The sequence below is a fragment of the Sorghum bicolor genome, chromosome 9 (genome assembly GCF_000003195.3).
Source record: "Sorghum bicolor cultivar BTx623 chromosome 9, Sorghum_bicolor_NCBIv3, whole genome shotgun sequence".
NCBI classification, from domain to species: Eukaryota; Viridiplantae; Streptophyta; class Magnoliopsida; order Poales; family Poaceae; genus Sorghum; species Sorghum bicolor.
In genome coordinates, this window is record NC_012878.2 from 43,542,047 (window position 1) to 43,569,546 (window position 27,500).

General features: G+C 51.0%; 3 protein-coding genes across 5 annotated transcripts in view; all 3 read right to left on the minus strand.

Moving 5' to 3' along the window:
* The window catches only part of LOC8061904 (protein DEHYDRATION-INDUCED 19 homolog 2), a 5,382-nt gene extending 4,636 nt beyond the window's left edge, over positions 1 to 746 (minus strand). Inside the window, exons 1-2 of one of the 3 annotated variants that reach the window (XM_002440900.2) lie at positions 473 to 746; positions 192 to 358 (exon numbers count right to left, since the gene is read on the minus strand). In XM_002440900.2, coding sequence (XP_002440945.1) covers positions 192 to 358; positions 473 to 560 — 255 coding nt within the window. In that variant the 5' untranslated portion in view covers positions 561 to 746. The remainder of the gene's footprint in view (positions 1 to 191; positions 359 to 472) is intronic. The other 2 variants (XM_021447807.1, XM_021447806.1) reach the window with 2 other exon arrangements.
* LOC8084718 (NADP-dependent malic enzyme, chloroplastic) lies at positions 3,744 to 9,383 on the minus strand. Its single transcript, XM_002440901.2, has 20 exons — positions 9,170 to 9,383; positions 8,697 to 8,983; positions 7,470 to 7,590; positions 7,301 to 7,375; positions 7,023 to 7,174; positions 6,824 to 6,929; positions 6,690 to 6,755; positions 6,485 to 6,580; positions 6,324 to 6,395; positions 6,155 to 6,238; positions 5,925 to 6,023; positions 5,708 to 5,755; positions 5,560 to 5,613; positions 5,373 to 5,471; positions 5,155 to 5,244; positions 4,991 to 5,068; positions 4,652 to 4,726; positions 4,453 to 4,543; positions 4,225 to 4,353; positions 3,744 to 4,118 (listed from the first exon to the last, which is right to left on the minus strand). The coding sequence occupies exons 1-20, from the start codon at positions 9,215 to 9,217 to the stop codon at positions 4,030 to 4,032; spliced, it is 1,959 nt and encodes a 652-aa protein (XP_002440946.2). The 5' UTR covers positions 9,218 to 9,383; the 3' UTR covers positions 3,744 to 4,029.
* Positions 21,178 to 22,010, minus strand: LOC110430454 (basic salivary proline-rich protein 3-like). Its single transcript, XM_021448138.1, has 2 exons — positions 21,745 to 22,010; positions 21,178 to 21,670 (listed from the first exon to the last, which is right to left on the minus strand). The coding sequence occupies exons 1-2, from the start codon at positions 22,008 to 22,010 to the stop codon at positions 21,178 to 21,180; spliced, it is 759 nt and encodes a 252-aa protein (XP_021303813.1).

Consider the following 27,500-nt stretch of genomic DNA (forward strand, 5'->3'; position numbering starts at 1 on the left):
GAGCTATATATCCATATTTCCAAGATAGGTAAGGTGAGTATTTGCCAATAGGCTGGAGCACAGATAGGCCAGAGCCCTGACGGAGGGGGGGAAGCATGCCTAGAAATGCGTAGTTGTACCGATGGTAGACATCATGATTTCATCAGATGATAAGAAATGGGCCGGGAACATGTGAGAGCAACGTAACGTACCCCGCTCTTAGCCTCAACGGCATGCTCGTCGTCGATGTGACAGCAGAGGCTGACGAAGTCGAAGTCCTCGCCGCAGAAGGGGCAGTTGTAGGGCTCCGCCCCGCCGCCGCGCGGGTCCGTCACGTCATCCCCGCCGGCGTCCGCGTCGTCGAACCCCATATACAGATCTGCGCGCATAGGCATAGACACCGCCCATCAAAACCAGCCGCGTGAAAGGAGAAAAAAAACGAATCATAACGAGCCATAACCGGAAAAGGAAACGATCGGCCGGGCGTACGTACCGTAGCGCGCCTGCAGGCGCCTCGCGGCGGCGGCGGCGGAAGAAGAAGACGAGGACGACGAGCGGCCCCACACGTCGGCGGCGTCCATGGCTGCGGGATCGAAACCCTAGGCCGGCTCCCCCTCCCTCCCCTCCTTTTCCCTTCCTCACTGCTTCTCCCGCTTTAGAGGGCGGTGTTGTGTTGGCGATGGTCTTTTTTCCGTCGGTGGTCTGGTCTGGGCCTCCTTTTCCTCAGTGTGCTCCTGCGTCTCTCTCAACGGCCGTGCGTGTGCGTGTGCGTGTGCGAGGCCGGTGGGCGGTGGGAGTGATAAGCGAATGGCGTGCCAACCAGGGTGGACCTAGCGCACGGTGAGCCGTAGGGCTGAGTGTGGGGGCACGGCATAACTACCGCTAATGGGCCCGTTTGCTTCTGATTTAAACCCCTGTCCGAGACCTTGGAAGCATTTTCATCAGCTTTGTAAAACAACTCGATATTTTGATTTTTGATATAAAAAATATCTTAGCAGTTTGGTAAAAAGAACTCTTTAAAAATCAAAAGTCACTAAACACCGACTGACATACATATCTCTATTTCTTTTGTGACTTTTTTTAAGCCCACATGCTTTTAATAACATGTTGTCTACACTCTGACATCAGGTCGCCGGCGTTCACAACCCATGAACACAATCCTCTGCTCCTCCCGTCCTTCGCTCACACCCTTCTCCTATCCGTCCCTCGACCCTGTTCGCTTAAATTTATCAGTTATAGAATATTTTTTTCTCTCACAACAAATTAGTTTTAATTAACTTAGCTTATTAGCTATAAAACAGTATTTTTCTCTCACGATAAATCAATTTTAGACAGTTTATCAACCAGGCAGCCACATGCCCGCACACAGAGAAGTCATACTCGGTGCTCCCACTGTTCAATTGTCGCCTTTGGCTTTGCCTCTGTCACTCTATGTACAACCATTTTTTCTTCCAAACTCCTTAATCTATAAGATTTATAGGATATGCATACTAAAAATGGTTGACTAAGTGTTTTGTTGTCAATTAAGATCTTCTCATTTTCATGAGAGAATTTTAGATGCTTTTCTATTTAATTTGCCCTATCCCCAACTATACATGAGCATGCATTCCGTAGTCCGATGGCCGAGGCCTGGTTTTTGGTCCAGCTCATTTAATACAATGACACATCAGCAAATTTACTAGCATGTTACCGTGTGTTTGGTTGAGGGTTGGGTTGGATCCAACCCAGTTTTTGGGGACGGAGCCAACACAAAAGAGTGTTTGGTTGTACTTCGATTTTGGGGACAGACCCAACCCGCCAACCCGTTTCAGTGTTTGGTGAAGGATTAGGGACGGAGCGGCTCCGTTCATTGTTTGGTTGAAGGAATTCAGTGTTTGATGAACATCAACCCGGCTAGAGCGGCTCCGTCCGCCAGATTTTGACGGACGAGTCCAACCCGCATCTGAGAAGAATATTCCACTCTGGAGCCAACCTAACCCTCCCATCCTCCAACCAAACAGCCACGGGAACGGGTTCGCTCTGACCCGGCTCGCCCCGCTCTCCAACCAAACACACGGTTAGCTTAGGGTAGATGCACTCAAAAACCCAAAAGTTTTTAAGATTTTTCATCACATCGAAGTTTGTGGCACATGCATAGAGCATTAAATGTAGATTAAAAAATAACTAATTACACAGTTTACCTATAAAATTGCGAGACGAATCTTTTAAACCTAGTTAGTCCATGATTGATAATATTTGTCAAATACAAACGAAAGTGCTAGTGTCAAAATCCAAAAAAAACATCTAAACAAGGCCTTATTTTTTAAAGACATTTGTTGTCATAGTTAAACTAGCCTAAGGGCAGTCCCAATGGATAGTTTCTTGAGACATTTTCCAAGAGAGAAAGAAAGCAATTAATGTGCAATTAATGTGCTGTAGAAACTATCCTTCTCAATGCATAGTTTCTTTAATAATTTCTATACAAGAGATAACTTAAATGCAACATAAAAAAGGCATCGATCAACTCTAACAAGCAACCATATAGCCTGATTGCTTTCTGCAGATCAGATCAAACATCTCGGAGCAAAAAAATAACACAGGAAACTAGTATTTGCTCAAGTCTTCTTCACGTAACAATGCTTGTCTACACGTATGTGCACTCTAGAAAGAAGCAAATCAATATTGTCCTTTTTGTAGTAGGCATGCATGCATACAACTGATCAAAAAACGATCCTGCTACGCAAGTTCTGCTAGTTTATCCGATGGAGTTGGACGAGAACATGAGCATAGCCTCCTGTAGTCACACATATTACGGCCGTATGGGCAAGCCAAAGTCTGTCGAGCAAGAACGACACAAACATGGTCAGTTCACCATCGGCGACTCGGCGAGCAGCCAACCTAGCTCGAGCCTCGAGGACACCCTTCATCATTACCTCGTCCAGCACTCCAGCGCCTTCTGCCACGGCCAGGCGAGACCCGACCACGACGATAGCAAGGACCTTCCACAGGTTCACAGACACCGCCTCGACGCGTGACAAACGCTGGGGCTTGGTGTTATGGTGCTCGCCTCTGTGGACGGCGATGAAGCTCTCACGCACACAAGAGAGAGGCGGCGCTCACCAGCGGCCACGAGAAGATACAGGGGAGGAGGCGCCAAAGCACGACCAGGCGAGGAATCACGGGAGCTCGCATGGGGTGGCAACATGGGTGCATGCTTGCACTTCGGTGCGGCGGTGGTGGAGCACTCGATCTGGAAAGAATGAGATAGAAACGACTCGAGTCTCTCCAATGCCGAACGACCGGTTTCTTCCCGTCTTGATTCGCGAGTAGACTCGATTTCTTGAGGAAGAAACGGTGTCTTCGTTTTCTAATCTCTCTCCTCATTAATTCTATTGCCATGTCAGCAAATTGCTTAGTTGGCAGAATAATTAAAGCACATAGAAACTACCATTAATATTCCATTGGGAGTGCCCTAAGGCCTTGTTTAGTTCATCCCGAAATCCAAAAAGTTTTCAAGATTCCCTGTCACATCAAATCTTGCGACGCATGCATGAAGTATTAAATATAGATGAAAATAAAAACTAATCACACAGTTTGAGTGTAAATCACAAGACGAATCTCTTGACCCTAGTTAGTCTATAATTGGATAATATTTACCACAAACAAACGAAAGTGCTACAGTGCCGAAATCTGAAATTTTTTCGGAACTAAACAAGGCCTAAGTAGATTTTGTTTTTCTTATCTTTGGCTTCGCTTGCAGCATATAACCATTAACCAGAAAGATCACTTAACAATTCGTATGTGCAGACATGCAGAATTCTATAGTTTCCTTACATGCCACTTTAACAGATCATCATACGCGAGCGAAAGAATAACAAACATTGGTACACAGGATTGTTTCCTTTCATAAAGTTACAACACATCATATATGCATAGACAGGTACAGTGTCCACCAGCAGCACCAACAACAAGGGTGGTTTAGCAGCAGGGACAACAAACAACAATAACTACAACATTGCGGTATCATCTGCGTTGATAGATTTTATTACTGCAAAATTGATCCCAGCAGCACTATCGGTAATTACGGTAGACAGGAGTGTACATGCAGCTCTCTGCATATTTCACCAGGTCTCTTGGGGGAGGCAGACGTGTCGCCAAACCTGCAGAGGGAAGTTGATGATGTCAGATCAGGCAGGTATGAGACTTTGGTGGTGAATGCCAAGATGTGGAATGGTGTCTGCAAAGCAAAACAGAGGACGTGCGTACCAAGTTCATAAGCTTTTGCAGCCACGGCTGCAGCAATGCGCGCAGAGATCTTTCTAATGTTGGTGAAGGGTGGGAAGATCGATCCCTTGTCAAAGTTCTCCTGTGTGGCCTGACCAGCTAGTGCTTCCGCTGTTCCAATGAATGAAACATGAGATTGGTCCGTAGTCTCATCAAGGTATGAAAAACGATTTTTTTTATGCCCAACAGTTTCCATTTGGAGCTACTTACAGGCGGCAAGAAGCATGTCCTCGTGGACACGGATGGCTCCAGAAATAACAAGACCAAGGCCGAATCCAGGGAAAATGTAGGCATTGTTCGCCTGTTGTAAATAGCACAGTTGAGTTAGCAATAAACAATATGTCTTGCGGGTGTTCACACCAGCAGATTGCATTGCCTAGTAGGATTTAATATAAAAAACAAGTTCTACCTGGCCCGGCACAAAAATCTTCCCATCGTACTCCACAGGGTCAAATGGACTGCCACTGGCAAATATCGCACGACCCTGAACATAAAGTTTAAATAAAGAGATATGAGTTGCAAACTACAGGGTAGAGACCCCACAAGTTTCTTTCTAGAAATCGGCTACTTCTTTTTTTTTTGTCCAATTAGATCACATTTTAATAAACAGGAAACTGAGCACGGCTTGTAGTTGTAGTGATGGCTACATTCAGAATGGTAGTCAGACAGTGCACAAAATGACAAATCTTTTGACTCGAGTGGACCAATTCGCAGATCAAACTCTGCAAAAGATGATTAGACGGCTCACCTGAGTCCAGTTATATGCTTCTTCAGCAGTACATTCTGAATGTGAGGTTGGATTTGACAGTGAAAAGATGATAGGCCTCTGCATTTATAATTAGCAATATCAGAGGTTAGCTTTCCATCCTCACAATATACCACCTACAATGTCAGAAAACAGAAAAAAAATACCTCATTGAAGGAAGCCATGGCCTCAACAACTTCTTTTGTGAATGTTCTTCCAACTCCAGATGTCCCAATCAGAACTGTAGGTTTGATGGACTGCAGGATATGACGAAAGGTTAGTATATTCTCTTCTTTGAAAACAGCACAAACAGGACAGCTTTAAGTGAAGGCAGCAGCTGCTAATGAACTGAAGTACAACCTTAAATGCACAGGAGTGTGACTACCTGAACAGCATCATACAAGGTTGTCAAGGGCTCATGCTCATGTGCCCAAGGTTTTTTGAATGACTGAAGGGAGTTTTTCCGAGAGTCAACAATCAAACCCTGTATACAAAATATTGTGTTAGGACGTCAGATAAACATGTGAGCAAACATTGTACTAGCAACAGCACATTTTCCTTTGGTTACACACCTTTGAGTCCACCAGCCAAACCTTCTTGCGGCACTCTTCAATTGGAGTCTTCGTCTATAAATCGATCCGACCAGTACATATTAGAGTAAGAACTACGACAAAGGAAACCTGCCACCCATTCAGATACTAAAACTATGTAGCTAGTTACCTGTTTTGAAATCTCAAGAGCAATGAGTTCTGCAATACCAGTTCCAGCCTGAAATCAAATACATTACCAGAATCTTATGGATGGGTCTCCTTTCCTCGACAAAAAAATAATCTTACTAATGGTCACAATCCCACTTCAAAGATACTAGTACATAGTATGCTTTGACAGTTAGGTGACAAAGAAATATAACAGTTCACCAGGAGATGTTTTAACCAACCTCCCCAGCACCAAGGAATAAATAAGTGTGCTCTGCCAGGGTCCCACCAACCACCTTGAGTGCTGCTAACACACCTGCAAGGACCACTGATGCTGTGCCCTGCAAACATTCATATTTCCAAATTGGTACCAATCCCAAAAGGCAATAAACTGAAGGATGATGATCTCAATTAATTAAGGTTGCCCCCTGGTATCAGTAAAAATAAAAATACCATGAGTGGTTCCATTTACCTGGATATCATCATTGAAAACAAGATGGCTCTTGCTATATTTTGCAAGCAAATCAAAGGCATTATGGTTGGCGAAGTCCTCGAACTGTCCAAAGTTTACAGTGTTAAATTTTGGGATAAAGGGTAAATTGATCCGGCGTAGCAAAAGTACAATGTTGAGTCTAACTCACCTGAACGAGGACTTTCTCACCGTAGATTTGCTTAACAGCAGCCATGAACTCTTCCATAAGCTCATGATACTCCTGCCATTAAGGAAAATGCATAGATAAGATCTCTAGTGTCACATTTTTGCCAATTCCTAACTGCCAGCAATCTCAACACAACTACATACCTCGCCAGTTGCACGTTTTTGCCGGAGTCCAATGTAGAACTCATCATTAAGCAGTTTCTCATTGTTTGTGCCAACATCAATTGTGATAGGCAAACACTGCAACGTAATTTAGAATTCGCCAATTGAGATAACTTAGTTGTTTGTTGGTACCAAACAAACATTGAGATGCAACCAAAACGGGGCTAGAAAAGATATGATCGCTTACAGCTGATGGACGAACTCCTCCAAGAGCAGTGTATAGAGCAAGTTTGCCTACAGGAATTCCCATTCCCTATAGAAGAGTTCAATACAATATAAGCAAAGGACCACAAGTATAAGCAACTAATGAGACAATCATACCTGAGAACCCAAATCTCCAAGTCCCAAGATTCGCTCCCCATCAGTAACACAGATAACTTCAATGTTCCTATGTGGCCAGTTCCTTAGAACTTCTAGGACCTTCCCCCTGGAATGCACCTCGCGGTCAGTCCAGATCAAATAGGTAGATGGTAGACAGCTATATATTATTGTAAAGTTCAAGCAAAATAGGCACACATACTTGTCCCTCAGGCTGACATACAGACCCTGTGGTTGTCGAAAGATGGACCCATACTTCTGGCAGGCCTCACCTACAGTTGGTGTGTAAACCACAGGAAGCAGCTCCTCCACATTATCAATTAAAAGCTTGTAGAAAAGCCTCTCGTTCCTCTCCTGAAAAACAGGAGGTGTTAAGCACACTGATGCAACCAACCATTCATTCTAACTGAACATCTCAAATCAATTATGCTGGCTGTCGCAAGCTTTCATATAAGAGTAGATAGGATAAACTGGGGTTACCTGAAGGTCCATCATGGCCATATAGCGCTGCAAAGGGACCTGATACTGCCGCAGGTTGTGCATGATCTTCTTAACCTACATATACATTAAAGTGATCTTCAGTAAAATAAGAGGAAAGAAAGGTCAGCATAACAACAGATACTGTTCTAGCCAGTATTGTACTACATACTTGGAGTTGCTGAGGCACAACTGCAGGAGGAAGCAGCCCACGCAAGTGGTGTGCATCCCTCTCCTTCTCCGTGAAAGCAAGACCCTTGTTGTGATGGGGATCCCTCAAGAGAGTGTAACCGCTGATGTAGAAATAAGACACGTCAGCACATTTTTGAACCAAGTGAAGGAAACTTATTTATTGGAAAGAATTATGGTCGTAGATTCAAAGAAAAGCTTTGCAAGCAGCAGCGAACATTCTAGAGCCCAGATATTTTTTTTTCTTTTATGGGGTGACATGGTCATTTTGATGCACGTCCAAGGTTATCATTCACAGTAGATTACATGACAAATTTGATTTGGTAATATATTGCCATAATATGGTCGCAACCTAGTATCAATTTCCATCATATTTCACTGTCAAAGGCGTAGTGGAAGAAACCATACAAATTCATATCGCTGTGGGCCAGCTTAGAATATACTTGCATGTAACAGGAAAACCCCAAAGCAAAGCAGATAATTTCCATCTTTGCTCAACAACTCTGGACCTAACTCAGCATGAGTTCATCCGTGACTCCAACACGATTCAGAATTCTACAACGCCAAAAAAAATATCCGAATTCAGAATTCTACAACACCGCCAAAAAAAAACATTCCAATTCAGAATTCTACAACATGGCCAAAAAACATTTCTGAAACTGAAACTTGCTAGAAACTGCCATGTGACATATATGGTGATTTAACAAATATAGACCATATCAGGCTGGAGCTTCTTAGTTATGCTGAAGCACGTTTCGATAAATTATTATTGAAAGAAACTAAAATAAAGGGCAAACTAAATGGTAAAATTGCCTTTGATGCAGCTAGTCAAGCACGCGTGCACTAATAAACAAAAGAACAAGCAATTAGATTTTCTTTTATAAGAACAAGCAATTGTATTTTTTTATAAGAACAAGCAACTTAGATTTGACTAGATGCAACCAATTAGAAGCGGTTTGTATATGTATATGTATATGGTAGAGCTAGACAGCAAGAGCCCCAAGCATCAACAACTCCTAGACACACGTCAGCATCACACGGACGAAACCGCGTACCAACCCCGGATCAACAAGAAAGTTTGAACCAAACCAGCAAAAGTAAACAAAATCCAGATCGGCGGCGCATCGAGACCTCCGCCCGCCCACCCACCGACCCAGATCCCAACCCAATTCCCGAATTCTCACACCCCTGCCGCGATTCGCCGGCTCACCTCGCGACGGAGAAGGCCCAGGGCATGATTGGCACCTCCTCGGCGGCACTGTCCTCGTCGTAGTGGTCCTCGACGAGGCCGCCGGCCCCGGCCACCACCTCCTGCTGCTCCTCCTTCTCCTTCTCCGTCTCCGCGGCGGAGCCCATCGCGACCGCCTCCACCCGCCTCGGCGGCACGGCGCGCACCTTCGCCGCCGCGGCGCTCCTCCGCAAGGTGTTCCTGTAGGTCCGGCATCCGTCGCAGCTGCTGCCGCCGCCGACCTCGCTTCGTCCTCCTCCCCGCTTCCACTGCGGAGAATAAACAGATACATACACAACACACACAAGCTCAACTGGTGGTCAGGTGGTGGCAACTTCGGCTGGGGCTGGACGAGGAGAGTAGCCCCGCAATTGCGACGTCTAAACCGGGAATCATTAGCGGAGGGTAGGTGGTGTGGAAGGGTGGTTAGAGGCCGCTCGTGGAGTGGAACGTACCGCGGAGGCGGGGGAGGCCGGGGACGCGGCGGTGCGCGCGGAGATCATGGTGGCGTCGAGTTCGGCGGATGGAGGGAGAGAGAGAGAGAGAGAGGGAGGCGGGAGCGGCGCGGCAGTGGCAACTGGCGGCCTCCTCCTCCCTCTACGGACTCACTCGGAGGCGCTGGCAGCGTGGAGAGGAATGCGGGTGGCGCCTGCGAGGGGCGTAAAAAGGGAAGCGAGAGGGGGCTCGGCTCGGGGCGGTGCGCGTTGTAGTTTTCCGCGTGTGCCGCGCACGTGGACGGGGCCGCGGTGGGGTCGAGTTGGGAGAGAAGGCGCTGCGGCCAGCGTAAAGATGGCAATGGTACGTTTTTGCTCGGTAAGGATATAGGTCAACTTCTCTACCGTGGGTTGTTAATGGAGCAAAAGCTAGATCCAGCGAGTTTATGGGCATAAGTCTAGGTGTGTAGTATCCAAATCCGCAAACCCATGAATTTTTTTAAACCCGGTTCATCATATCATCATACAATATAATTAGTACATAAAGTACAAAATGCAAGAAAAATAAACAAAATAGAGAACATGCATGCTCCATAGTTTTTTTAGTAGAAGCTCCTTATGTGAAAGCTGCAGCTAGCTAGCGTGTCTTAGTGCATGCACTCAGTTCATCTGGACTTAAAGATATGACAGATGTTGGCACCGAGCATTAGCAGGTCATGGCCCAGTGCATGCTAGAGGTGAGTGTTTGTGTCACAACTCGCAAATTTCTAGTGCGGAGGTGCAATAACACATAACATGAATCCCACATTGCCAATTGATTCAACTTTAAGTATTTTGGTGCGCTATAGAGTAGACTTGCTTACTTGACTGGATGACCATCTTATGACATGTTGTGATGGGCACGGGCAACCCGTTAACTACCCGTGACCCGATGGGCATAGGTTTGGGCACAAAATCAAACCCATGACGAGTCATGGGTTTTTAGTAGGCACATTTTATATTAATGGGCATGGGTTTGGGATGACAAAACCCAGCGGGTTTGTACCCGTTGTCATCTTTAGGCCAGCGGGCTGCGTTGGCGGCTGCGCACCCCGTTCCCCCGTTTTAGGCCTTGTTTAGTTCACCCCAAAAACCAAAAAATTTTCAAAATTTCCTGGCATATCGAATCTTTCGGCACATATATGAAGCATTAAATTTAGACGAAAATAAAAACTAATTGCACAGTTTAACTGTAAATCGCGAGACGAATCTTTTGATTCTAGTTAGTCCATGATTGGACAATATTTACCACAAACAAACGAAAATGTTACAGTACCGAAATCCATTTTTTTTTATCTAAACAAGGCCTTAGCCGACGGGATGATTTGTTCGCTGAACCTTGGCCTTGTTTAGTTCATGCAAAAACTAAATTTTTTTCAAAATTTCTAGTCACATTATACAATTTGCTTGTAAATCGTGAGACAAATCTTTTAGATAATTAGATAATATTTGTTAAATAAAAACAAAATGCTACCGTGTCAAAATCCAAAAACTTTTAGTAGAAGTTTTACGTCTTAGGTCTTGTTTAGTTCACCTCAAAAAAATTTTTAAAAAAAATCAAGATTCTCCGTCACATCGAATCTTATGACACATGCATGGAACATTGTATATATTCTCTCCTACAATTGGGAACGCGGGGCTCCGTTCCCAGACTATCCACGTTAGTAAAAAAAATTTCAATCGTTTGATCTCCGTTTAACGCCTTCGATTTACTACATCGTAGCCCACCGTGGTCGTTCTCTAGAAACTTCGTGCTTTCTCACGAACCCACATCATAGAAGGGGTCAAGGGGACCGCAGTAAAATATCTCCTTCTCCCTTCCTCCGGCTCTCCCGTGCGACGATGCAACGGCCGAGGGTGGCGGCTCTCCGGCGTGGATGGGGCACCGACGGTGGCAGTCCTCCCTCCTTCTCTCTACTCTCTCTCTCTCTTCGTCGCTCCCTCCTCTCCCCGTGCGCCGACACACCAGTCGGCTCCTCCAAGGCGGCGGCGCACCAGCGGCGCTGGTGGGCGACTCTCACTCCCTCCTCTCCCCGTGCACTGGCACACCAGCCAGCTCCTCCAAGGCGGCGGCGCTGGCAGGCGATCCCGATGAACGCAGCTGCCGGTCATCCCTCACTCCCCCTGCACAGTGTTCGTGCGGCTCTGCTTTTCCTCGATCCGTCTGCTCCTGGTTTGCTCTCTCTCCCTCCTTACTCTATAGTGAATCTGCCATGTACGGTGTCATGGCTTTGCAATTTCGATCTTGGAGGTGCCGCTGCCCCTTGTGTGCATGCCACAGCAAACCCTAGCTATTGTGCTCTCAATTCTGTGCTTATCTCGGCTGATCTTCTGTCATTGTACTTTGTGGATATGCTCTGTGGGGTTAAAAAATCCTTTTCAATACAGCTACCATGGCAGTAACGTGAAAAGTTTTGCCTCACTTTTTGATGTTCCAATTAGGTTCCAATGAACATGACGTTTGCTGTAATCTACATGGTGGCCGTTTTGGGAAAGAAAAAAAAAAGGTGCGCTCTATTTCTAGACCATCTTCCTATAATTATGGAGTCAACCCTTCTTTTATTGACATACTTTTTAGATTAATATACTTGGAGTCCAATATATTCACATATCTAGGCAAACTCTGAATTTTGCTACCTGTATTATCAAAACTTTTGAGTCCTCACAAATTGAGTTTCGATTTTTTACTCACAAATTTGTAAATTTCTGATATGATGGTAGTAATTATTATTAAAAGTTTTAATAATGTTTCAACAATATTTGCATAATGTAGTCTGCTCTTTACTGTATTTTGATTGATGAATAATTGTCCCATTTCATACAATGGGCAAACTATTCCTCAGTCTCCTATTATTGATTCCTAACAAGACTATAACAAGTACTTAATAGGCGCTATGCTCCTGCAATATTATTTCTCGCAACTCAACTCCCTTTCCAGTTGTATGTATTGTTGTTATATCCATTGGTTACTCATAGCTTCTTTGTTCTTTCTTTCCAGGCACAATATTCCTGCAATGTTATTTTTCTTCAACGGTTCCTGGTGGACCTATGCTTACTCATAGCCTCTTTGTTCTGGTATTCCATTTTTTGGGATTCCATATGTTACTATTCTTCATTGCCTTCAACCATTCGTTGACTCATGTGATGTGTGCCTCATTGCCTTTGATCTGATGATCTTGCCATTAGTCATTTCTCATTTTACCCCTTAATCAGCCTGTGATGAAAATTTGGCATCCATTGCTCAAAGATATAATCTGATGTCGATTCTCTTGTGAGGTACTGGGCATGTCCTGTTATTTACATTATACAATTTTTGAGAATAACCCTGTTGGGTATCATAAAAAGGGATACCCAAATCAGAACAATAAAAAACGCAAAGGATAAAGCAAATCATCCACAATCACCAGGGCACGGGCCCCATCTCATCTGACTCCTGGGCCTCAGGTCCAAACCATGTCTCGCCCAACCCCCTGGGCCTCGGATGCAGGCACCGCCTCGCCCGATCCCCTTGGCCTCGGGCGTAAGTTCCGCCTCGCCCGATCCCTCGGCCTCGGGCGTAAGTTCCGTCTCGCCCGACCCCTCCAAGGCTCGGGCGCTAGACGCCGCTCCACCAGATCAGGGCAAGACTTCCGACGTACGGCACCCGTACCCACGACGTGACAGGCGCAGTGACTCCCATATCGCAGCAGGGCATGGTGGCGACTATTCCAACCACCTTGGTCACTGTAGCCCTACCTCTCTCACTATGCAACCTTACCTCTTTCACTGTGGTGTACTGCCTCACAGTGAAAGAGGAATGGGGGAGATTAATCAGTGTCACTATTTGCTGTCTCCTTTCACTGTTAACAGGACAGGCAGCAGTGTCGCCGATCCGACCCCCACGACTCCAACAGGGCTCGGTAATCCGCCACAGGAGCAGCCATGCTGTCAAGCCATACCCCAAGGACGGGATGGGCAAATTCCAACAGGGTCGGGACTGTCACTCCTCCACTCGGCGGAGGAAATCTCTAAACCCACATGTAAATACCTGCCTCCCCTTGAGGCTATAAAAGGGGAGCCAGGGTTCACGACCAAGACAGGTGGACAAGGGGCCACAGGTTCAACCACACAACACTTATGCACTTCATAGCTAGCTCACTCGTAGAGTAGCAACTAGCATCCTGTCCACCACGGAGCCGAGACTTGGGACTTAGCCCTCTCTCGCAACCTGCTTGTATCCCCATACTACAAGCACCTTTGGGTGCAAGGCAATACAGATCTCTGATCTCACTGGACGTAGGGCACTCTTGGCCCGAACCAGTATAAATTTTCTGTGTTCCACTTGCATCACCATCCGGGCTTAGGTAGTCAAGCATACTTATACTCGTTTGTGCCTAGACCACGAGTCTAGACGCCGACAGTTGGCGCACCAGGTAGGGGCCTTTTGCGTGACATTCACCTTTTCCTACTGGGGAAGGCCTGGATGGTAGACGGATTTCACCCGCTCCGCCGCGGCACCATCATGACGTTTGGGAGTTTGGAGTTCATGTCCCTCGGCTCCGGCTATGACATGGTCCTCCTTCCACCACGTGGTGGTGCCGAGCCGCGTCCCGAGCCGATCCCACCACAGCCAGTGCGTGGGAGGCGCTCGGGGCACCATGCGGGGGCTGCCCGGCGGGGGCATCAGAGGTCCAGGATCTCTGACCCTACCACTGAGGCGAGGGTCCGTTCGGCCCTCCCCCCGCATATTCCTCACCAGATCGCCCGTTCCTCCGGCCCGACAGGCGCTAGAGGAAGGGCTCGTGGGGCGTCAAGCTTCGCTCCCCGGACCAACAGGGGACCATCACGACCTCCTGTTCCGCCCCGATCAAAGGAGAAGGCACGGCTCCCGCCCGCTGCCCAGAAAGGGGACAAAGGGGCCTCATCGTCTCGTCCCCCTCCGCCTACGAACGGAGAAGAGACAGCGGCACCTCCTGAGCTCCCTTTTGGGCTCAGGAACGCAGCCGCCACTTACGCCTCTTCCGTGAGCACTTCGTTAAGTGCATATGCGAACCTTCCAGGGCACCACCTTAGGTCTACCCTGGACCTCATCGCTTCACCACCCATTTCATCGTACCCGGAGGATCCCGCCTCAGGGGACAACGAGTGGGCCGGTGCTGACTTTTTCAGGTGTGGTGACCCGGAGACCTTCATGCGCTTCCTAGAAGTCAGCAACTACTGCCTCGGGTACTCCGACTCCGACGACGGTAGTTATGATCCGTCACGAGATTGCTTCAACCTTGAGGTCGGAGGAGAACCCCACAACGCTCAAGGGGGTGCAGGACCCTCTAGGCAGGGGAACGCCACTCCACCGCCCAACCCGACTCCCGGGACCAATGGTGGAACCCGCGGAGTAGCATCAGCCCCTGTAGGAGGACATCGCCCTGACCTCGAGCAGCTCGATGAGCTGGAGGCCAGGCTCGAGGAAGAACGCGCACGTCTCCGCCAACTCCGCGAGGCCTTGGTCCGAGACCCATCCGGTCGCGGATACGGGGGTGAGGCTAGACGCCGCGCCCGAGACGTCAACTGCCGTATCATCGAGGACCAAGGGGGTGACGCCCCGGTCTTCAGCACGGCCAGCCAGAATGTGATGGCCGCTGCACTCCTCCTCAGGGCGATGCCCGAGCCGTCGACTCCTGAGGGAAGAAGAGTGCGCCAGGGGCTACGTGGCCTCCTGGAGCAAGCTGTGGTGCAGAACGCAGAAAGCTCTGCATCACAATCCCACGGCACGAGACGTCAAGAGGATCGACCCCCTCCTAACAAGGCACCAATGGTGCAGGGCCCGCCGCCCCCTAACCCGCAAGGGGGCAACAGGGCCCCATCAGTCCACGAGCGCGTCGGGGCTGACGCGAACGTTCGGGCCACCCTCGAGGCCAGACGGCGTGACAGGGACAAGGCCGAGTCTCGACGCTATCGACCGCGCCAAGGCAGAAGGTACGACCCCGACCACGACCGCAGCACGTCGCCAGAGCCTCTGGGTCCCCACGTCTTTAGCGAGGCCATACGCAGGGCCAAGTTCCCGGCGCGATTCCGACAGCCCGCCAACCTGACCAAATACTCAGGGGAAACCAACCCTGAGCTGTGGCTGGCGGATTACCGCCTAGCGTGTCAGCTAGGTGGAGCGGACGATGACCTGCTCATCATCCGCAACCTCCCACTGCACCTGGCCGATACGGCCAGAGCATGGCTCGAGCACCTTCCTGAGCGCATGATCCACGACTGGGCCGATCTAGTCAGGATCTTCGTCGGGAATTTCCAGGGCACATATGTGCGCCCTGGGAACTCCTGGAACCTCAGGAGCTGCAGGCAGAAGCCCGATGAGTCCCTCCGAGACTTCATCAGGCGATTCTCCAAACAGTGCACTGAGCTCCCCAACATCACGGACTCCGACGTCATCGGAGCCTTCATCTCCGGTACCACCTGCAAGGAGTTGGTACACGAGCTCGGCCGCAAGACCCCCACGAGCACTAGCCAGCTGCTCGACATCGCCACCAACTTCGCCTCGGGCGAAGAGGCAGTTGGTGCTATTTTCTCCGACGGCGCTGCCAAGGGGAAACAGAAGGCCGAGGCCACCGAGGCCTCGGGCTCACGCGACCCCAAGAAGAAGAAGAAGGGTCGCAAGGGGAAGCAGGGTCAGTCGGACGACAACCTAGTTGCCGCGGCAGATCGCAAGAGCCCCAAGCGGTCTCCTGCTGGCCCCGATCTCTTTGACGAGATGCTGAAGAAGTCATGCCCCTATCACAGGGGACCAACCAAGCACACCCTCGTGGAGTGCACCGTCCTGCGTCGGTACTACACCGACATCATCACCAAGGAGGGCGCTGAAGAGCCCCCCAAGGACGACGACCCTCAAGGGGAAGGCTTCCCCAAGGTCAAGAACTGCCTCTTGATCTTTGGGGGACGTGCGGCTCGCCTCACCGTGAGTCAGAAGAAGCGCGAACTCCGAGAGGTTTGCGCAGTCAGCACAGTCGCGCCCTCGTACCTCAAGTGGTCTGAGAGCGCGATCACTTTCGACCGACAGGATCACCCGGATCGAATCCCCAATCCCGGGAGCTATCCTTTGATCGTCGACCCCATCATCGCCGAGACCCGTCTCACAAAGGTGCTGATGGACGGAGGCAGCGGCCTCAACATCCTCTACGCCGAGACTCTGGCCCTCATGGGAATCAGCAAGTCCCGACTGAGGAACGACACATCGCCATTCCACAGAGTGGTGCCGGGACATCGTGCCCACCCCCTCAAGCAGATCGATCTGCCCGTCTGCTTTGGGACCCCCGACAACTTCACACGAGAGGTTCTCACTTTCGACGTGGTCGGGTTCCCAGGAACCTACCACGCAATCCTGGGGCGACCATGCTATGCCAAGTTCATGGCCGTCCCCAATTACACCTACCTCAAGCTCAAGATGCCAGGGCCAAAAGGCATCATCACCGTCAGCACGACCAGTCAGCACGCTTATCAGTGCGACGTCGAGTGCATTGAGCAGGCCGAGGCTCTGGCTGAGTCCCTGGCCATCCTCACCGGTCTCGGCGACTGTGACCAGGACATCCCCGACCCAAAGCGTCATGCCGGGAGCTTCGAGCCGGCGGAGGAGACCAAGCTAGTCTTCCTCGACCCCGGAACCTCTGAAGGCAGGGCGTTGAGGATCAGCTCCAGCCTCGATCCCAAATAGGAAGTGGTGCTCGTCGACTTTCTCCGTGCAAATACCGACATATTTGCGTGGAGTCCCTCGAACATGCCTGGCATACCGAGGGAAGTCGCCGAGCACTCCTTGGACATCCGAGCCGGCTCCAAGCCCGTGAAACAACGCCTGCGCCGATTCGACGAAGAGAAGTGCCGGGCCATCGGGGAGGAGATCCACAAGCTGCTGGCGGCCGGATTCATCAAGGAGGTATTCCATCCCGAGTGGTTAGCTAACCCTGTACTAGTCAAAAAGAAGAATGGAAAGTGGAGGATGTGTGTAGGCTACACTAGTTTAAATAAAGCATGTCCTAAGAACCCCTTTCCATTACCTCGTATTGATCAAATAGTTGACTCCACTGCGGGATGTGAAATTTTATCTTTTCTTGATGCTTATTCCGGCTACCACCAAATCAAGATGAAAGAGTCCGACCAGCTCGCGACTTCTTTCATCACCCCTTTCGGAATGTATTGTTACGTAACCATGCCTTTCGGTCTTAAGAACGCAGGGGCTACATACCAACGATGTATGCTCCAGGTCTTTGGGAACCTCATAGGCAAAACGGTAGAGGCTTACGTAGACGACATTGTTGTCAAGTCCAGGAAAGCAAGCGGCCTAGTTGCTGACCTAGAAGAAACATTCCGATGCCTCAGGGCAAAGAGGATCAGACTCAACCCCGAAAATGCGTCTTTGGGGTCCCCCAAGGCATGCTCCTCGGGTTTATTGTATCTGAGTGAGGGATCGAGGCCAACCCAGAAAAGGTCTCGGCCATCGCAAACATGGGCCCAATATGTAACCTAAAGGGAGTGCAGAGAGTCATGGGATGTCTAGCCTCCCTAAGTCGTTTCATCTCTTGTCTCGGGGAGAAAGGGATACCTCTGTATAGGTTACTTAGGAAATCCGAGCATTTTTCCTGGACCCCCGAGGCCCAGGAAGCCCTTGACAAGCTCAAGGCTCTGCTCACCAACCCTCCCGTTTTAGTGCCCCCCGCTGAGGGGGAACCACTGCTTCTCTATGTCGCAGCCATCGATCAGGTGGCTAGCGCAGCTATCGTGGTCGAGAGAAAGGAAGAAGGGCACTCCCTACCGGTCCAAAGACCGGTGTACTTCATCAGTGAAGTACTGTCCAACACAAAGACCCGATACCCCCAAATCCAAAAACTACTCTACGCAGTAGTCTTGGCTCGACGTAAGCTCCGCCATTATTTTGAGTCTCATCCGGTCTCGGTAGTGTCATCTTTCCCTCTGGGGGAAGTAATTCACAACCGAGAAGCCAATGGTAGAATTGCTAAGTGGGCTATAGAGCTTATGGGTGATGGGATTACCTATGAGCCTCGAAAAGCCATAAAATCCCAAGTCATAGTGGATTTTGTGGCAGAGTGGACTGGGACTCAGCTCCCCCCACCACAGATCCAGCACGAGTGCTGGACCATGTACTTCGACGGGTCGTTGATGAGAACCGGGGCCGGCGCAGGCCTCGTCTTCATCTCACCCCTCGGGGTAAGGATGCGATATGCAATCCGACTCCACTTCCCCGCCTCAAACAATGCAGCAGAGTATGAGGCCCTTGTCAACGGTCTCCATATCGCGATCGAGCTTGGGATCAAACGGCTCGAAGTCTGAGGCGATTCTAGACTCATCATCGACCAAATCATGAAAGAGTCTAGCTGCCACGATCCCAAGATGGACGCGTACTATAAAGCGGTCCGACGCTTGGAGAAAAAGTTTGACGGCCTTGAACTTAACCACGTGTTAAGGAAATACAATGAGACCGCCGACGCACTCGCCAAGGTGGCATCCGAGCGGGCTATGGTTTCCCGAGATGTTTTCGTCAGCGACCTCTACAAGCCTTCTGTCGACTACAAGGACGACGGGGGGTCGGATAAACCCCCAAGCAAACCAGGTCCCGACTCCAAGGACTCCACCGCTCAGGAGCCGGAGGCCATGGACATCGAGTCCGAGCCCCCTGCACCTGACGACTCGCCAGACTGGCGTTACCCTTTGCTGCAACGCCTCGTCGATGGCACTCTACCCCCAGACCAGGCTAAGGCAAGGCGTGTGGCTCGTCGGGCCAAGACCTTTGTCCTCCTCAATGGAGAAATGTATAAGCGCAGCCCCTCGGGCATCCTTATGCATTGCATCCCGCGTCAGGAGGGAATCAAGCTCCTACATGACATACACTCGGGGGCTTATGGCCACCACGCCGCGCCTCGAACGCTGGTAGGAAATGCCTTCCGACAGGGTTTTTACTGGCCCGCCGCCGTGGCCGACGCCACGGAGATCGTGCGAACCTGTGAGAGATGCCAGTTTTACGCTTGGCAGATTCATCTCCCCGCTCAGGCTTTGTAGACGATCCCCATCACCTAGCCTTTTGCCGTCTGGGGCCTTGACCTTGTCGGGCCTCTGCAAAAAGCGCCCGGGGGCTTTACCCACTTGCTCGTCGCAATCGACAAGTTTTCCAAGTGGATTGAGGTCCGACCCATCACAAGGATCAAGGCCGAACAAGCAGTGCTGTTCTTCACGGATATCATCCATCGATTTGGAGTGCCGAACTCCATAATCACCGATAACGGCACACAGTTCACCGGGTGAAAGTTCCTGGAGTTCTGCGATAGACACCACATACGTGTGGACTGGGCAGGAGTGGCTCACCCAAAGACCAACGGTCAGGTGGAACGTGCCAATGGCATGATCCTTCAGGGTCTGAAGCCAAGGATTTTCAACCGGTTAAACAAGTCCGGAAAAAGGTGGCTCAAACAACTACCGGCCGTGGTCTGGAGTCTAAGGACTTCCCGAAGCCGAGCCACAGGGTTCACCCCATTCTTCATGGTCTATGGGTTGGAAGCCGTCCTCCCCACAGATCTCGAGTACGGGTCTCCAAGGGTACAAGCCTACGACGAAGATAGCTGCAAAACGTTCCAAGAAGACGCACTGGACAAGCTGGATGAGGATAGAGATGTGGCCCTCCTACACACTGCCAAGTACCAGCAGGCCCTCCGCCGATACCATGCACGACGAGTCCGAGGCCGAGCTTTTCAAATCAGCGACTTGGTGCTGAGGCTCAGGCAGAACAACAAGGGTCGTCACAAGTTCACACCCCCCTAGGAAGGACCCTTCGTCATCGCCGAAGTCCTCCGACCCGGCACCTACAAGCTCGCCAATGAAGCAGGGGAGGTCTTCAAAAACGCATGGAATATAGAACAGCCCTTGTGCACCGAGGGGGGGAAGCTCCACCTCGGCATCAAAGAAGGCGGCCAAGGCATCCCCCGGGGCAGTCGCAGCGTCTTCAAGTCTTTGCACCTCCTCCTGGGCCTCCACTTCATCGTCGGGGAGGACGTAGCCCTCACAGACCGCCGGCAAGTTAATGCCGGCGTAGTGAGAGCTCACCACTGCCAGGGCTTTCTTCACCCCGGCGTGGAGCGCCTCCCTCATCCTCTCCCCAGCCCGGGAGTAAAGAGCTTCAACTTGGCTCCGCAATGACGACCCCGATGCCGGCACCCCAAGTCCCTCGCACGCCGAGGAAACCACAGCTTCCAAAGCCGAGCGGTTCGCGACCTCGGTGTCAAGGGACCTCTACAAGGCCTCGGCAGCGGAAGTCGCCTCGACCATCTTCCTCTCTCACTCTGTTGAAAAGTAGAACAAAAGAATGAGAAAAATCAGGAAAATTAACCCAAAGTACGAAGGGGGCCAAGATCAAAGACGCAAGTCTTACCCTCGGCTCGCTTCTCGTTCTTCGCCGAGCTCCGATGCCAGCGGGCTACCTGACTCTGAGCAGCGGCAAGGTCAGCCTGAGTCAGGTTCAGGGTAAGGTCTTTTTCGGCGAGCAGAGCCTCAAGCCGAGCAACCTCGCCCTTGTACCTCTCAGCCACCGCCCTCTGCTCCTCGGATTCCTGGGTAAGGTCCCCGACCCTCTTCTCCAGGGGGTGACCTTTTCCTGGGCCTCCTGAGCCTCGGTTGCGAGGCCGAGCACTTCTGCCGAAGCTCGGCAGAGATCTCGCATTCCTTTGCATGCTCCCCCTCGGCCGCCCCTCGCGCAACCTTCTCGTCGTCGCAGGCCGCCCAGGCGTCCCGCTCACCTCGGAGGAATGTCAATTTCTCCAAGGAAGCGGCTTGGAGCGCTTGCAAGTTCAAGAATCAAGCATCAGCCAAAGGGTTAGTCCAAAAACGCAAGCACCCTACAAACAAAGCGACAGAGACTGTACCTGGGCAAATTTAAACATATCGCGGCTAACGAGCTCAGACACTCGGTTGAGCGCCTCGACGCTCGCGCGCCCGCATTCTTCAAGACCCCGCTAGAGGTAAGACTCTGACGGGTCGTCCAGCACAAACCTGGCCCTCCCCTCTGGGTCGTCAGGGTTGGGCCAGATCATGGGGTCTTGACCCCACACCATCCTCCCTCCTCCCTCTCTGGCTGGAGCCTCGGGCCGAGCCGGCGCTTTCCCGTGGGGCCTCTCTACGGCCACCACGCCGAGCGTCCCCTCGGTCAGGCCCCTCTCGGCTTGATGATCATGACCCCCTTGGCTGACATCCCCCGTTGGGGGAACAGCCTCGGAGGCCACGACCGTCTCCTCCGCCTCCTGGGGCCTCGGCGTCCTCCCCTCCTCCGTTGGGGGATCCGGCGTCCTCTGCCCAGCCTCCCGCCCCTCCTCGACATGGGGGAGCTCCCCCTCCTCACGGTTTAGGGGAGGCGGCGTTTTGGGCCTCGCCGACCCAGGGGTCGACTGTGCCCCCCTCTTCACGGCTTTTAGGGGGGCCAGCGCCACTGGCACCGCCCTTTGCTTCCGGCTGAAAAGATAAAGCAGGTCAGAAGAAAGAGAAAAACAAAACATCAACAAGAAGAACAGGAATCCTACACGCACCTCGCTCGCGGGACAGCCTTCTTTTGGGAGCTCGGAACTCCCTGAGGGCCTCCCAGAGCGCCTGGAGCTGTTGGCTGGACCCCCGTGTCCCCAGCAGTGGGTGCAGGGATCTCGACGGTGGTCCCGGCCTGCGGCGCCTCCACCAAGTCGCGTACCCCGTCCGGCACCACCGGCTGAGGGGGCACCTCGGATCCGCCCCTCCAACGTCTTCTCCCCTGCTTGGGGACCCACAGGGACTGAGCCCTCTTAAGGGGCGCCGTCCTCATCATCTACAATAATGTGGGGGACGGATTGGCTGCCCCCCGGTGCTTGGGACCCCTCGGGGGCCTCCGATCCGCCTCGGGCCTTCGACCCCTCGGGGATCTCAATCCCCCCACCGGCAGGGGGGATTACGTCGTCCTCCTCCGCCAGCTCGTCGAGCCAATCCGCATTGCTTCCCCCACCCTCAATCTCCATGACCGAAGTCTCAGGAGAGTCGGGTGGGGCCACCCCTGCCTTCTCGGCCTCACGGTGGTTTTTTGCGGAGATCTCTCACCGCTGCGCCTTCTTCACAGCCTTTGCTTTCTTGTCCTCCTTGACCTTCTTCTGTTCTTCATTCCGGACCCGATTCTTGGCCTGGATCTCCTTGTCCTCTAGGACAGGGGGCAGGGAATCCCTGACGATCCCCATCCTCTGCAAACAGGCAACAATCAAGAAAAAAGCAGGAAGAAAGGGAGGACAAGCGCGAAAATCACCACCTTACCAGAGAAATATAGCCCTTGTCAGGGCGCATCGGCACCACCCGGGAATTCTTCAAGTCCGGGTGCATTGTCTTCGTGACCCGGGCAGTGATATCCGATGCCGACATCGGCTCCGCCAGCATCCGCGTCCCGACCCAGGGGACGTCCCGGGTCATCTCGAACATGAATGCTCGCCGCTGCGCTAGCAGGAGCAAGCTCTTCTTGTGAAACGCCGTCGCCACCTTGGCCGCGGTGACCTGGACGTCGTGCAGCTTCCCAAGCCCCGCAAGAAGCGGGGCGAGCCTCTTCTGCTCCTCCGAAGGAGCGCCCCACACCCACTTCTGGGGGCTCTCTGTCACCATCTTCCCGGTGTACGTCGGGAGCAGCCCACCGTCATTCCGAAGGTAGAACCACCCGTTCTGCCTCCCCCGGTTGGACGTGGGCATCACGCTCCAGATGTACTGGGAAGATCGCTGCTGGCAAAGCTGTAGCGTGCAGCCGCCGACCCGCAAGGGAAGTTTTTCCCCTCCCTCATAGCGGGCGGCGATTTCCGCCTTGAAGAGGTGGAGCCAGAGGTTCCAATGGGGAGGGACCCCCAGGAACCCCTCGCATACCGTGGCGAAAACGGCTGCCTGCATCACCGAATTGGGGTTGAGGTTGTGCAGCTCCACCTCGTAGTAATGGAGGATCGCCCGGATCAAGCGACTGGCCGGAGTTCCGAACCCCCGGTCTAAGAACGACAGGAAGCAAACCACATAGCCTGGGGGCGGGTTTGGCTCCCTGTCGTTCGCCGAGGGGACGATCCACTCCGGCAGCTCGACGTCCGTAAGGGGACGGAGGATCCCGGCCTTCACGCGTGCATCCAGCGCGGACTTGGTGACGTTGCAGGGCGGCCACGCATCATCACCGGCCATGGCTTTGAGCAGAGAAAGGCATCTGTGCGGCAGAGGTGGAGAAGACGACAGCAGGAGAAAGGGCAGGGGATGAAGCTTTTTTGCGCAGGAGCAGGAGGAAAGGACCTAAGTCCCCTACGGCTGCTTTTATAGAGGGAGCGCACCGCGGCCACACCGTCTGCCCAGAACACCAAGGGGGAAAAGAGCAACCGTCGCCCACTTCCCACTAGGGCACAACGGCACGGCCGCTTCGACTCCCCACGCGCCGCGCCTCAAAAGGAGCGCTCTGAAAAGTCATGTCAGGGCGGTCCCTTCCAGGGCAAGCGGCGCTCGACCCCCCGCTGACCAAGGTCGCAGGGCGGTCTTCGTCGGGCACGGTCTCCGTCTCGCCGAACCAACCCCGAGCGAAAATCGCAAAGCGGTTCCCAACGGACGCAGATCCCGTCTCGCCCGACCCGGATTCTGCAAACAAGTCTAAAAAAGCCTTTCGAGGCCAAAAATCCCCAGGCCATGGCCGCCTACGTTCCAGAGGTTGCGAGACTGACCTACAAAACAGGTTCGAACAAGTCGCCTTAGGATGACCGAGCGAGGGATGATTGAAGATGAGCACAATAGAGGCCAAGGTCCGAGCCCCATAGGGGGTCGGCGCATCTTTACCAGTCATATCCGAGACCCATGCGGGTGTCACGTGAGTGGGATCCCATCGAGGGAGGCACCGAGCCCTCGGGACCTAGCGAATGGTTCCGAGATCCACCGTGACCGCCCTCGGGTATTTTTGAGATGTGCCCATAAGGCCACTAGCCGACCCCTATCGAATGGGACTCGGACATCCACTTGGATTTACCCGCTTGCAGCTCCCGGGGAACGTCGGTACTCGCCCATCGAGGGTAGTACGGCGCGACCCACCCCTCCTCCGAATGAAAGGATGAATGAGGGACGTAATTACTAAGACGAGAAAGAACCTGATCGACCCTTACGGGGAAAGGGCTCGGGGGCTTCCTCGCACCATGGGGATAGGCACTACGCGTAAAGAACACGCAACCTGTCCCTCAAATACTCCCGACTGTATCACTCAGGGGTATAAGCCTTTGAAGGAATAACACCATTCCTCCAAAAGGCTCGGGGGCTACACCCGGCGGGTGCGCTCGCGCGCACCCTCCGGAAAATAGTAAAAAAGTTCTCGGTCAGCAATGGTCCCTTAGAAGAGAACCTTTGAAGAGGTGACCTCACCCTTTCAAAAGCTCGGGGGCTACTGTTGGGTACCATAAAAAGGGATACCCAAATCAGAACAATAAAAAACGCAAAGGATAAAGCAAATCATCCACAATCACCAGGGCACGGGCCCCGTCTCATCTGACTCCTGGGCCTCGGGTCCAAACCATTTCTCGCCCGACCCCCTGGGCCTCGGATGCAGGCACCGCCTCGCCCGATCCCCTCGGCCTCGGGTGTAAGTTCCGCCTCGCCCGATCCCCTCGGCCTCGGGCGTAAGTTCCGTCTCGCCCGATCCCTCCAAGGCTCGGGCGCCAGACGCCGCTCCACCAGATCAAGGCAAGACTTCCGACGTACGACACCCGTACCCACGACGTGACAGGCGCAGTGACTCCCATATCGCAGCAGGGCATGGTGGCGACTATTCCAACCACCCTGGTCACTGTAGCCCTTCCTCTTTCACTATGCAACCTTACCTCTCACTGTGGTGTACTGCCTCACAGTGAAAGAGGAATGGGAGAGATTAATCAGTGTCACTATTTGCTGTCTCCTTTCACTGTTAACAGGACAGGCAGCAGTGTCGCCGACCCGACCCCCACGACTCCAACAGGGCTCGGTAATCCGCCACAGGAGCAGCCATGCTGTCAAGCCATACCCCAGGGACGGGATGGGCAAATTCCTACAGGGTCGGGACTGTCACTCCTCCACTCGGCGGAGGAAATCTCCAAACCCACATGTAAATACCTGCCTCCCCTTGAGGCTATAAAAGAGGAGCCAGGGTTCACGACCAAGCCAGGTGGACAAGGGGCCACAGGTTCAACCACACAACACTTATGCACTTCATAGCTAGCTCACTCGTAGAGTAGCAACTAGCATCCTGTCCACCACGGAGCTGAGACTTGGGACTTAGCCCTCTCTCGCAACCTGCTTGTACCCCCCTACTACAAGGACCTTTGGGTGCAAGGCAATACAGATCTCTGATCTCACTGGACGTAGGGCACTCTTGGCCCGAACCAGTATAAATTTTCTGTGTTCCACTTGCATCACCATCCGGGCTTAGGTAGTCAAGCATACTTATACTCGTTTGTGCCTAGACCACGAGTCTAGACGCCGACAAACCCATTTGTCAACATGCCTTGAAGCTCCAAGTTGATAAACAAATGATGATTGACATATTACTGAGGCCTCTAAGAATCCTGTCTTCATTGAAAAAAATCTTTTGTTTTTCATTGCTCCAACAGAAATAGAGTTTTAAGTCATAAGGGGTACCATTATATGGTCAACCAAAACCAAGTTTTAAGTTGACCTAATCTTACATGCTGCAACAAGTGGCCCATAAGCAGTCATGGGCTCCCTGTACCTCAGCAGAAAGTGATTTATTTGCTCTACATTCTTAACTTGCCCACAATGTGATTAACCTCTTTCCCTTCTCTTATACCTTTCTGTTAGTCGCTTTGATGTACTGTTTTCATACATCTCTGCTCCTTATCTTTGTTGGATGAGCATTTTTTACTCTTATTTACTATGCCCTTTTGTTGCGCTACATTATTTTAAGATTATTTTGTTCGTGCCTTCCCAGTGTTGCTTCATCTTCCTTTCCTCTATATGTTACTATTCTCACTTCCGTTACTAATTCATACTTTTCTCCCTGATACCCTTTCTTGCCTTTTTTTTGCAATTTTTTCCCCTTTTCCAATTGGGAACCTGGCGCTGAGTAACCAGGCCATCCACGTTAGTAAAAAATATTTCACCCATTCGATCTTTGTTTAATGCCTCCAATTTACTCAATTCGGAACCCATTCCCCAGCAACCAGGCCATCAACATTGGGAAAGAAGATTTGGGCCATCTAATCTCCTTCTGGCGTCTCTGGTTGCCTCTATCGGTGCTTTTACTGTTATGCTCCACATGCTCAACTTTGTATATTCTTGGTTTATATCATGTAATAGGTAACATGCACTGGATCACCAAACTTTCTGGCATAACCTCTACCTGTTTATTCAGAATAATTAGAATACTAATCCGCTAATCCAAATTAGTAATTTTTGCATCTGCTATTTTGGTCGTCACTCAGTTCTATGATAGCTAAACATTTGTTAATTCCTGAATTCCTGTAGGTTATGATTTTCAGTGGCAAGAATGAATGAGTATTTATGCAAGATTGAACAACTTGCTGCAATGCTTGCTACCAAAGTGGTATGATCTTTTCGTTATCTTGTGGTCTCACTGCTGTATAAACTGAGTTTGGATCTCCTCGAGGCCCCACAAAATTAGCCCAGCCATTTTTATTGGCTTGGTTATGTGATGGACTATATACACATCCATGTAGATGGTGGTTGACGCTCTTTCAAATTTAGCATATTATATCTGTGCAAATCAACCACTGAATCTGATGAGTCTTACCCAAGTTAATTCCTGTCATACCTTTTTATCTTCATGTTAAAATTGTTTTCCAGTTCTCATAGTAACTTTTTTGGTAAGGTATGGAAGGATTTGGGTTAATTTTTACAATCTTAACACCTGCTATTGTCTATGGGGTTTATACAAGTTTAGAGCTTTTTATTGTCCAGCTGCTTTTTGTGACAGGAACTAGCTAACTGCTATGACTGAATGTGCCTCTTAATTTTTTTCTTAAATACTCCATTCTCTCTATTGATTTTTTTTGGAATTTTTTCCCTATTCATTAAACTGGTGCCTTTAAAGCATAGGAAATTCGTATAAAAAAGCAGGCGTATTTTCATGAATTTAGCGCCTCCTATCGATTACCAAAAGTTTGTGCTAGCTCGTAGCTTCTAGATAGTAACTGAATTATTGGATTTGCTATTTCATTAGAAACATATGGGATAACCAATGAAATTCAAGAGACCACAAAAGATATTGTATCTTTTATGCACAAATATTGTATATGATCTATGGCAATTTAGTACCACATGGGTT

Coding starts and splice junctions, on each gene's coding strand:
- LOC8084718 (XM_002440901.2), bottom strand. CDS start 9,217: ATGATCTCCGCGCGCACCGCCGCGTCCCCGGCCTCCCCCGCCTCCGCG. Junction 6,239..6,323: donor GTGAGAAAGTCCTCGTTCAG/GTGAGTTAGACT, acceptor AACTTTGGACAG/TTCGAGGACTTCGCCAACCA. Junction 5,472..5,559: donor TTTGGCTGGTGGACTCAAAG/GTGTGTAACCAA, acceptor TTTTGTATACAG/GGTTTGATTGTTGACTCTCG.
- LOC110430454 (XM_021448138.1), bottom strand. CDS start 22,010: ATGAGGACGGCGCCCCTTAAGAGGGCTCAGTCCCTGTGGGTCCCCAAG. Junction 21,671..21,744: donor AAGGCTGTCCCGCGAGCGAG/GTGCGTGTAGGA, acceptor TTATCTTTTCAG/CCGGAAGCAAAGGGCGGTGC.